Source organism: Medicago sativa, chromosome 8 (assembly GCF_051527215.1).
Source record: "Medicago sativa cultivar Bolivia chromosome 8, Bolivia_mono, whole genome shotgun sequence".
Lineage (NCBI taxonomy): Eukaryota > Viridiplantae > Streptophyta > Magnoliopsida > Fabales > Fabaceae > Medicago > Medicago sativa.
The window spans coordinates 58,741,155-58,753,445 of NC_140756.1; the positions used below are offsets into that span (position 1 = coordinate 58,741,155).

General features: G+C 34.6%; 1 protein-coding gene and 2 long non-coding RNA genes across 3 annotated transcripts; 2 read left to right on the forward strand and 1 right to left on the reverse strand.

Moving 5' to 3' along the window:
- Positions 1-1,204: 1,204 nt before the first annotated feature.
- LOC146899976 (polygalacturonase non-catalytic subunit AroGP2-like) lies at positions 1,205-7,514 on the reverse strand. The gene is made up of 3 exons (XM_085739505.1): positions 7,367-7,514; positions 6,630-7,201; positions 1,205-2,746 (listed from the first exon to the last, which is right to left on the reverse strand). The coding sequence occupies exons 1-3, from the start codon at positions 7,415-7,417 to the stop codon at positions 1,483-1,485; spliced, it is 1,887 nt and encodes a 628-aa protein (XP_085595631.1). The 5' UTR covers positions 7,418-7,514; the 3' UTR covers positions 1,205-1,482.
- LOC146899977 (uncharacterized) lies at positions 2,748-4,778 on the forward strand. Its single transcript, XR_015024265.1, has 3 exons — positions 2,748-3,239; positions 3,818-3,887; positions 4,081-4,778. It is a non-coding gene; the product is annotated as an uncharacterized LOC146899977 (long non-coding RNA).
- LOC146899978 (uncharacterized) lies at positions 4,812-5,539 on the forward strand. Its single transcript, XR_015024264.1, has 2 exons — positions 4,812-5,117; positions 5,271-5,539. It is a non-coding gene; the product is annotated as an uncharacterized LOC146899978 (long non-coding RNA).
- Positions 7,515-12,291: the final 4,777 nt, after the last annotated feature.

Consider the following 12,291-nt stretch of genomic DNA (forward strand, 5'->3'; position numbering starts at 1 on the left):
TGATGAATGTCTCAAAGGTGCATACGAAACCGACGAAAAACATTATTTAATTGAAATTACGCGTTTGTCCATCACTTATCCTTTATTTTACCATGTTACCCATGATTGGTTGGTTCTTTTGAACGGTCCTTGGATTTTATCGCTAACACGCTCATATGGTTTAACATAGCTCTTGTCCCGTAAGGAAATTCGGAGACCAAGACATGCGAATATCTTGATCTTGAAAATATCATACGAGTTGTTTAATATTTGATGTCTATTGAAAGGAGATAAATTCTTACAACATGACGAACAAATATTTAGATTTTGATGGGAAGAGGTAATAAATAATTAGTATGTATAAGCCACCCTATTTGACTTATTAGAATTATTTCGCTTTTACTTTTTGTTCCATTTTCTTCACTGTAATTAGTACAACGTTTAGTCTTTTTCTCCTTTCTTTTCTATGGATCGTTGTCATATTTTTTTAACATAAGAATTCTTCGTGCTGTAATCGAAATTCAACACCAACAACTTTTATCCATACAATTGGTGATAAACAGTAGGCATGCTATAACACAATAATTGGAAAGTTGTTTTAGGACCAAAACAAAGTAACTGAGAGCATCATTATATACATCAAATTTAAAAGCATAGTATCTCCAATAGTGTGGTTTTTATAAGCTTTCCAGCAATTGAATCACCACAACTTCCCACTCCTCATTATAATAATTTTTTTTTTTAAAAGTAAAAAAAAGATCATTAGGAAAGTATTTTAAAAAGATATAATTAAGACACTCTATCTCATCAAAAAAGATCACTAGTTTGACATCTCATTCTCATATTCTCAAACACTTCAATACATTGTTTATATGTATCTCTTTTTCTATCACATTTGTAATAATGTCATTCTATATATCTCTTTCTCTCTCAAGATCACCCATATAAGGTGTCAACCAAAATTTTTTCATGAAAAAAACTCTTATGCTTAGAGAAAAATAAATAAATCAAATGTCGGTTCAAAATTAAATTTAACAAGTGATCAACCAAATTAACATGTATTTTAAGTTACCAACATGTTTAACTTTTTTCCAGTAAGCTATATATTTTACGATTCCAAAGATTGTTTGATCGAACTCATCTTTAATCAAAATCAATTCTAGTTAGTTGGTATAAACCTTAAACAAACAAATTATAAGTTATTAAAAGGATTGCTATTTCATGATAAGTGAAAACACTAATAATATTAAGCTGCCATTCATTAGAAACCCAACTATTAAACACTTACACAAGAGAATCTAACAGTATATGTTTGGAAGTTTGACGAAATTATGATGCTACCGTGTGATTTTGATCACATTGGCACCTTAAGATTTTGCCAATATCACATTCAATCCAAACATGCAAATAGTAAGTTGATAAATAATTCATTTTCTTAAAATGGAAAACCACTTATTTCTAAAATTTAAAACATATTGACTTGGGGTGGAGACGCTACTTCGGTCAATTGGTGGTAGTCCAGGTCATGTCATTCTCAAAGATCCAATGACACACTTCAATCTTACCTGGACCGGGCCCAAGAGCCATGAATGCACCGTGTGTTGGGCTCCAAGCAGTTGTATCTAAGTGACAAATAGCAACACCATGATTTATCTTGACCTTAGACTCAGGATCCAAAAGATCTGCTTCATAAACACGAACCTTTGGAACCGAATGACAATAGTATAGCAAATAAGGAAACAAGCTCTGGTGACACGACACAGATTTAGTAACTTTACCCCTATTGATCCCTTTAACCCTTCCCACCACGACATTCTTGCCTGACCCATTCACACTCTCAGTAGATCGAACAGTCACATCGCGACCCAAAACTAAAGTTGCAAAATCAATCATATCCTCAAGCGATCCAACACAACGCTTTGTCTCGCCCTTACTCGGTGCCCTCTCACACTCACCCAACGAGTCCACTATCATCTTATCCATCGACGAATTCTCGAACACCTTAAAAACTTGCTTCAACTCATTCAACTTAGAAGATGCAAAGGGTAATTTGGTCAAAATGGTACGTGGTAAAAACGACCTTTGTGGTAATTTATCCTTAATATCCGGCATAGGCATAACCACCCCTTGCTTCAACATCTTTTCCCGGAAAAACTTACCAGGTTGAACCCATTTTTTTACCAAACTAACACTATCACCAACAGAATTAGTTGAAGAAGAAGAAGATGGCTTAGTATAACCAGCAAACGATATACCTTTTTTATGGTAATCCTTAAACGTGTTATTAACACCATAACCTTTGAATGTTACCCTATGATCCACATTAGCACCTTTAGCATACCCTTTGAAAGTGTCGATTCCTTCACCACGTGTTTTACCATAGTTATCAAAGTCAACGTTGGTCGCACCCGTTGAGTCCTTGGCATAAGAACTAAACGAGTCAACACCAACATTGGCTTGATCTCTATAGTTTGAGAATTTTTCAACAGCACCTAAACTTCCACGTGCATAATTTTTGAAATTTTCTATCGGTTCATTCATATTAACACCGTAATTAACGAACGTGTCTTTATTACCTGTACCTTGATCCGCATAACTTGAAAAACCTGAAGAAGCGGCGTTAGAGTTCGTTCCATACGCCGTGAACTTGTTTTCGGCACCTGCGGAGCCTTTTCCGTAGTTGCCGAAACTCTGATCACCGGTGTTTCCGTTTTCATTGTATTTAGAGAACGTCTGTTCTCTCCCTGCAGTGGAAACGGAATACGTACACTACAAGAAAGGTTGTGTATTCCGACCAAAAATTTCCGAGGAACAATGGTTTCTCGCCAAAATTAAGGATTTCCGAGGAACTTTTTCCTCGGTATGTACAAGTCAGAATTTCTGCTCCTCCCTCCTGCAAACTCAGTGCGGCGCGCTTTTCCAAATTAAATACCGAGGAACATGTTCCTCGGAAAACATGTTGTCATTATTAAATTCTTTCCAAAGCGTGTATGACCGTTGTAATGTATTAAACAAGAATTTTATATAGAGGCAGCTAGCTTGTAATAATTTCTCTCAGTAATTTTTACAACAAACTTTTAATTATATTACCTACCTCCCTCTTTTCAAAGCGTGTATAGTCCCCATCCTCCATACAAACTGGTTCTTGTAATGCTTTCCTCTATAAACAAGGATTCTAAACTTTTTCAAGAACTTCTTCATTCTCTAAAAATCATTTTCACTTAAATCATTTGAAATTTAGCATCAAATCATTGTTATTGGTAAGTTTTACAAATGTATTTTTATTTTATGTATATTGTTGATTTAGTTATTTTGTACAATGTTAATTTATCAATTTATTTATAATCTCACTATCATTAACTAGTTATATACTTTTGATCATAGTTATTTATAATCTCACTGTCAATTTCTTGTTGATGCTTAATTTTTTTTCTATTTATTGCTTAATTTATTTATTTTTTATTTTTTATTTTTTAAATGTAAGGTTAATTAGTAGTAAAAATGTTAATTTGTAAAAAGAAATTGTGTTGGTAAAAAAAATGTTAGTAAAAAGTTAAGTAGTTTTAAAATATTAGCTTCTTTAAAAAATTAATAAAAATATTAGTTAATAAAAATGTTAGTTAGTGATTAAAATGTTTTGAAAAAAATTTGTTAGTAATAAAAACGTCGTTAATAGAAATTGTTAGTTGGTAAATAGGTAGTAATAAAAATGCTAGTTAGTAAAAATCTTAGTAACAAAAATCTTAGTTCATAAATTTTAGTATATACATGTGACATATAATATGTGTAATTCATGTAAATTGTAAATAACTAATTTGATAGTTTTTTTTGTCGTTAGACGTGCATGTTGTCGTTGTTGCCGCTGTTGATTTTTCTGGATATTTTTCATCGGATTACAACTTGATCAGGTTAGTTTCTTAAATTAATTTAATATTATTACATATGTATTTTAAATTTTAAATTTATTTATATATAACTTTATTGATTAAATATGCATGGATATTGGTATAAAAAATATAATATGCATAAATATTAGTTTTTGTTTTAAGAAATGCATAAATAGTTTTTTTTTAAATAGAATTTAACCAAATGTGTCAATAGTGCAGAAGATGGATCAATATTATTACTACCGAAGTTGGATGTACGATAGAACATTTCCGGGGAGAACCAAACTTAAACCGCAATTTGAGGAAGGAATTCATGGATTTGTTGCTTTTGCCATGTCACAAAACATTTATGAGAGGGAGGGAGGGATAAGATGTCCGTGTCTTACTTGTACGTGTAGATTGATACAGAGCGGAGAAGATGTCATCAAACATTTAAAAAAAGTTGGCTTTATGGATTCCTATTGGGTGTGGACTAATCATGGTGAACAAATGCCGCCTATTAATACTGGGTTCAATGTGAACACACATGCTTCATGCAGTGGAACACGTACAGAGAATGTTGAACAGTTTGACATGATGGATGATATGATTGGTGACGCTCTTGGAGTGAACATGTCTTATGATGAGCCGGTTGAAGAGGAGCTACCCCCGAACAAGAAAGCACAAGATTTTTACAACCTGTTGGAAAAGATAAATGAACCGTTGTTTGAAGGATCAAATGACTCTAAATTATCCATGTGCGCGAGACTTTTAGCTGCCAAGTCAAATTGGAATGTACCTGATAAGTGCTTGGAGCATTTTGTGAAAATGCTTTTGGATGCTACTCCCATCAAAGACAATCTTCCAAAAAGTTATTATGAGGCCAAGAGATTAGTGTCGAAGTTGGGATTAGAATCTAAAAAGATTGATTGTTGTAGTAATGGGTGCATGTTGTTCTATGACCCCTGAAATGCTGACACTGGTACAACAATTGAGTCAACAGATGGAGGCTCGAAATCAAGAGCTTGAACAAGTGAGGACTCAGAGTCAAAAAGAGCTTGAAGAGATGAGGACTCAGTTAAAACAACAACAAGACTTTTTCATGCAAGAAATTCGGCGTAACAGAGAGTTGTTAGAAACGATGGAAAAAAGGGTTGATAGACGGGACCGTAGACGTCGCCGACTCTTGCCTCAACAAGACTCTGGAAATAATGAATCTCTTTCCTCAAAAGATGGTGATGATGATGATGAGGACTCAGAAAATGCATGAAGGTATAAATCATGCTTTTTCATACATTTTGCTGTGATTTTGCATATTATTTGTTAAGTTGTTACCTTGCTTTACCGTGATGCTGTTTATTGTAGTGTTTATGTTAAGGCTTGATGAAATTTTAAAAGATTTTATTCTCTCTTGTAACCCTTCAGATGTCAAAAGGGATAAAGGAATGCATCTTTGGGATTCATGTTCATCGGAAGAAATTGACCGCTGTGTTGGAGGAGTAGATTTCATAACATTGGTATGAGCTTTTCTCTTTTTGAATCATCATAAGTTTGATGATTTGGTGCTACTGCTTCGAGACTCTGCATATGTTAGTTAGGATTAATGCTAGTTAGAACTAATTAAGTTGTTTTAGTATTAGTATTTGTATTTGATATGTTTCTCTTTGCAATCAAATAACAATGTCTCTTGTCAACATATTTCTAATCCTAACAATATACATTAACAACTTCGCTGCTTTTTGAATGGCGCTGTTTTTTGAATCTGCTTGGGGTCTGTTCTTGCGGTTTTTTCAGCTGTCATGTAGCAGGTTTTTGGTTCTGCTGTTTGGTGCTTTGGAGGGTTGTGCATAGCTGTTTTTTCTGTTTTCTGTTTTGTATTTTGCCTCCATTTGCTGCTAGGCTTTTTCCCCTGCTACCACCCTCGGCTGTTGTGTGTTATCAGTTGGCTGGGGTGTGTTTTTTGGTTGTAACAGCTTGTCACTTTGCACTTCTTGTGCGTGACCTTCAATATATATATGCCAATTCAAAAAAAAAAAAAACTTCGCAGCTAAAACCACTGTAATAGGCTTGTTTTTGCTGTTTGGCGCATTTTCTATCGACAAGCTTTGTTAGTTGTTAGAGCAGCAGTCTCTTTTTGCATGTATAGTTTTTTAGAGGCTTTCCGTGTTTGTCTCGGAACCTGTTGTTTTTGTTATTGTTCCGTGCGTTCTAATGGGTGCCTTACACCTAGATCAGCTTAATAAAATATAGATGTTTAAAAAAAAATTAATTAATTCATTTACTTTTTTTAATTAAATTTCATTATTAATTAAAATGAATACCAAGGAACTTTTTCGTCGAGGGTTTTGGTGTTTTAAATTTTAAAATATTTGGCGTTTTTTTTTTAAATTCGAAATTTAAACTTGGCGCTTTTTTGAAATTTGGAATTTTAAAATATTCGGCGCTTTTTTGAAATTTAAAATTTTGAAACACAGGAAACTAATTATAATTTTAGTATTTTTTTAAATATAATACATTCCGAGGACAAAGTTCCTCGGAAATGCTAGTCACTTCTATGTCAGCCGCCGCAGGTTCGTCAGTCTGTGTTTCTGCCATCACATCTTAATTCCGAGGACATGTTTCCTCGGAAACAAAAGTTCCTCGGAAATTTCCTCGGTATTTGGATTGCAACCAAATATTTTTCCAGGCCATGAGTTCCTCGGAAAAAGTTGGTATTCCGAGGAGATTTAGACGACTTCCAAGGAATTTTGTGCCTCGGAATTTCAGTGCTTTCTTGTGGTGGTAGTGAACCGTAGGTTAGCCACGTTGCTGTCTTCAGCGTATTCTTTGAACTCGCCAGAGCCACCAGCTGCGGTGGAGCCGTAGGTATTGAAATTCTGATCTGCAACGTTAGTTTCAAAAGCATAGTTTGTGAAACTGTCGTTGTGACCAGCGGAGCTTTGGCTATATTGCCGGAACTCGTTTACAGGATTGCTTTCAAAGCCGTTGGAGTAATTCTTGAAAGAGTCTAATCCGCCGGGTCTTGCAGTGCCATAGTTGGTGAAATTCTGAGCATCATTGTAGACGGAGAATTTTCCGTCTTGAGAGTGTTTTGCAAGGCTTGGAGTTACTTCAGGGAAGCAGAGAAGATGGGCGGCCGAGCAGAACTCCGGTAGCTTTGTGGAGAGTGTGTTGGCCGCCGCGTGTTTCGCAAAAGCCACGGTTTCGGTGGCACTAAGTGGTGATGCCTTGGAGAGAATGAAGGATGGTTTTGGTAAGTTGTTTTTGATCACTCTGTCCCAATAACGAATTGCAAAAGCTTTTGCAGTGAATGGGTTTTGGTTTTTGTCTCCTGCATGATCCACTGCTAAACCAACCTGCATTGACAGTGATAAAATTATTACACACCTAAAATCATAGTAGTAAAATTTTGGTGTTGAGGTGATGTACTTTTATTTTAGATTTTTTTAATATGTACAATGTGTTTGCGCAAGAAATAATTATTGGACAAGAAGAGTGATGGAAATGTGACGGGTGCTTACAGTGAGTGTGGAGACAAGGACATATGAGAGAAACAGGGTGTGTTTGTGCATTTTGATATAATGTTTCTTTAGTAGTTAGTTGCTTTTCATTGAGAGCAAAATGAAAAGAGAAGGAAACGAGAGCGTTGAGAATGTTGGTGATTTTACATTGTGGTGTATGCACTAATTTATAGTAGTGAATTAGTGCAGAATATAATAGAAAATATGATGGAGGACACGCGAAATCCTGTGCGGATCACCGCATTGGAACGCTCTAACACAATCTATATTGTTCATGTGATCGCCAACTGCTTCCTAAGAAGGCGTCACATTTTACGGAAGTCGTTAAACGCTCTCTGTGCCTATATAAGATTGATTCAGCATCACTCCCAAAGTACACTTCACTTTTACCACTTTTCCCACATAACCAACTCTCTCACATTCTGACTTGGTGTTGGAGTGCTAACGTTACTATGCACCTCTCTTCTCCACACCTAAGCACCGTGAACAACCGTTCAACAACCTAGATTGTCACCGGACTGATCAATAATATTATTTTGATATGATGTGAACTCTTATGAGTCTATAACTCAAGTTTACGAGTCATTTCACGTAGGTAAAACGAGATTGCTTGAACTCTCGAGTCGGATAATCTTTCGAATTAGGACCAGCTACGAATGGGATTGAGCTCCAACTTTCTCTCTTATATGAAGAGACAAATTAAAGTGCCCAAACAACTAACTAACTCTCATTAGGACAAATTTTTTAAAAACTCACAGATTTAGTTGCTTGGGTTGGAACATTGGTGTGAAGTTGGAAGGTTGGAAGATTAAAAACCAAGTAATTAGACTTTGATATATTGTTGTGTGAATTTAAAAAAAAAATAGCGTGTGGAGTGTCCCACATAAAATAGAACACGCACATTGGTAGTGTTTAAATAGTGGTATTTAATTTTAAATACTTGATAATGATAAAAAAATAATAGTAATTATTATTTTTTACTCATGCATATTACTTCTCATAATTTTATCTTATGTTGGTTGGGATAAGATTGAGAATCCAACTTAATTTCCTATCTTTCCTTCATTCATATCCAATTAGTTTGTTTCATCTAATTTTGTGGGTTTGTTTCTTTTTGAGCTTATCCGATCAGTTTGTTACTTGAATTGATCTATGTGTTGCTTAATTTCTTATTTCTTAAGTTTCTCCAGGTTAGTTACAAACTCTCCCTATAAAAGGAGAGTTGACCTAGTTCAAAAATAACACCAAAGAGTTCTATTGAGTTGTCGAAAACTCTTTCTCTCTTCTCCCTCCAGCTTGTGTTAATAAACTATGTTGGAACAAAATGTGTTTAACAATAAACCATTGAGAGTTTTGATGATAACAAGGTATTAAAATTGTCAATTGGACTAGCTAATATTTGTTCAAGTGTACATGACCATAGACGAAATTTGACAACTTAAATAGGTTCTGCAAGAACAAAAGAGAGCTTAGAAATCAACAAAAAGGAAGGTTAAATGCATCTGAAGAGAAAGCGCTCCTGAAGACAAAGTGCTCCTGAAGTGATGACGTCATCAGAAGCAAGTTCATCAGAAGCATGTCATTCAGAAGCTGAAGATCACCAGAAGCTGAAGTTCATCAGGAGATGCAAGAATTTAAGCTTCAAGGGCTGTTCAATGGATTTAAACTCGTCTAAGCATTGCAGAAGACTGGAAATGTAAAGCAACAGTCAATTTGAGAGGATTTGAAGGCATTGGATGCTTATCTTCAAAAAGCGTTGACAAAGTACAATTGTACGAAGTGTACAACCACTACCTCCACTACTCTGTGTTTGTCTCTGCTACAAGACAAGAAAAACAGCTCTGCCTGCAACAATGTTCCTTCACAATGGGAATGGATTTGAAATTGATCCCTCATAGGACAACTACCATATCAGGCAAAAGATCATTGGTGATTGATCAAAGCTTTAAACGACCCTCTTTTGATGTGCTGGCAATTTCACAACGTCTCTTTCACACCTCTATATAAAAGAGTGAAGACTTAGAGTTTAACAACAATTTCCTAAGACTCAACAACCATTTACAAGTGCCAAAACTCTGCTGAAATTGTTCTGCATTCAAAGCTCACTTAAATTTTTTTATGAAAGTTCATATCTTAGAAATTCTAGAGTCTTAAGAGTATGTATCTGATTTGTATTGTGAACACCACTGATTGTATATCAAGTGTTCAACCTCAAACATTTTTCTTTGTAATTCTGTTTGATTAGAAGTCTCTTGCAGTTGTGCTTGAGCAATAGAAGTCTCTTGATTGTGTTCAGGAGCATAGGAAGTCTCTTGCTTGTGTGCTTGAGCAATTTGAAGTCTCTTGCTAAGTTTAGCAGTGAGCAGTTGTAATCAGATATTACATTATAGTGAACTCTCCTTGGAAGTGCAAGGGGGACATGACTACTTCCAGTTTGTGGAAGGAACCTGTATAATTGTTTTGTGTCTTTCTTCTTTCTCTCTCTCTCTCTCTCTCTCTCTCTCTCTCTCTGTTTTTGTCTGCTGCATATTAGTCCTGAACATCACTTCAGAAGCAGTTCATACTTTGCTTCTGATCAGTGTTTTCAGCTTAGGAGAAAAGGAAGAAAAAGTAAACACAATTCAACCTCCCCTTCTTGTGTTTTTCTCACCTTCAAACTATTCTTCTCCTCATCTCCTTTTTTTGTCACTTTGGAATTAAGAGTGTTCTTAAGACCATAGATGATTTCCCTTCAGAATTAAGAATGGTCTTAAGAGGATAACCCCGTCAAGAATACTTGTCTTTGAAATAAAGAGTATTTTTAAGATTATAGTTTCTTTTTAGGAATAATGTCCCTTCGAAATTAAGAATGATCTTAAAAGTATAGTCTTTTTAAATATTTTCTTCCCTTGGAGAAATTAGAGGTTAGAATGGTGGAAACACCATATTTGAGTGGTCATAGTACCATAGTTGGAGAAGGTAAAAGTTAGAGTGGTGGAAATATCATATTTGAGTGGTCACAGTACAAAAGTAGACTTGTCGTAGTACCATAATTAATTAGTTTCAGTATTAAAATACGAGTGATCTTAATACCATATTGGAGGTGTAATTTGTAACAACCTGTTTTTAGCTAAGATTATTTTATTTATTATTCATATGTGTTTATATGCGCTTATTTCCTTGTGTGTATTTGATTTGGGATTAGTGGATTTTTAGCCTAGAAGGGTATTTTAGTCATTTTAAGACTAAGACTATTTTGGTCATTTAGCGAGTTGGGGTAAATTAGTAATTTTAGTGGGAGGATTATTTTTAGTGTTTTAGTGAGAATAATTATTTTTACTAAGTTACTAGAGAGTTGAGGTAATTATTTTGAGGTGGTAAAAATAATGAGATGTTTTAATTAGTTAGTGAGTAATAACTTTTTAGAATTTATTATTAAGAGTTTAGGCCCATTATGAATATTAGTAACCTAGCCCATTGGAGAGTAATATATATACTTAACTCATGAAGGAAAATTAGGGTTAGAAACATTTCACCTATTCTCATAACAAAAGTTATAGAGGCTAGAGAGAGAAAGTAGAGAGAAGGATAGAAGAATAGAAGACGAAAAACTTGGAGAAGAGGAAAGCTAGAGCTAAAGAGCTAGAAGGGAGAGTGAAGCCTAAAATAGTGAATTTGAAGGTTTAAGGTAAGGGGGATAGTTCTATTTCATCAAATAAGCTATAATCTTCTTTTTCTACTTATGGGTCATAATTGCTTTTTGTGTGAATTAGGATTTTGATGATTTTGAATGTGATTTTCGTGCTCCTAGTTAAGTGATGATTTTGAATATGTGAAATTTATTAAAAACATGTTGTGGGTACCTATATCTCATTGTTGAATTATGTTGAAATGGTTATTTTGAAGTTTTGCCTTAAATTGATGAAAAATGATGTTGATGTTGTTGTTGTTGTTGTTGATTGTTGGTGAAATCATGATTATATGATATGAATGTTGTTGGGATGTGTTGGTGATGATAATTCATGCATTGGGTGTTGGCAAATGTATTGTTGTGGTTAAGTTGTTGTGTTTTTATCACTTTTGTGAAAATGAGTTAAAATTTGAGAAGTTTGATTTTGATGAATTTGAATAAAGTGATGAGGTTGTTAGGATGAATTAGAATGAATGAAATTTCTGTTTTCAATCATAAGTTTTGGGTGTGGGATTGTTTGAGAGAAAATTGGATTTTTGAGTAAAAGTCGTTTTAAGTGTTTTTGAGAAATAAGTGATTTTGGAAGAATTGGATTAAGTTTTTTTGAGATTGGAAAACATGATTTTACAGTAGAATATGATAGGCTTAAGTTATTGGAACGCGTAGGAGAAAACAGAATCTAAAACGGATCGACGATCGGAATTTTATGCGTGAAATGGCGAAAAACGAAAAAAATCGAAAATCATGTGCTGTCAGGCACACACGACCGTGCGCCCTGTAGGCACAAACCATACGTGTGTTTTGCTGTTGGCACACATGACCGTGATTCCAACAGGCACGACCGTGTGGCCTTTGCAGGCACCCGAAATCTCGATTTTTCGCATCTTTCAGGACTTTTAAGTATCCATATGAGTTCCAAACACCTAACCCTATCTAATTAAGTGTAATTGAACTTGTGTGAGTAGTCTAACTTGGTCCTGCCTTGAAAATGAGTTGTTTTTGAAATGTGATTAAAAATAGACGAACTTTGAGAATTTTGGGAAAACCAAGAACTTTGTGAAACAAAAATGCTATGACTAGTTACCTTAGATGTTAGATGGTATGTATGGTTGTTTTTATGATGCGTAAGAACATAGAATCCTAATTTTTGTTGATAAAATTGAAAATAGGCGTTTTTATCAAAATAGACGAACTTTGTCGAAATGAGGATTTATGATCGGATAACTTGCAAATGACTTTGTATTCATGATAATAG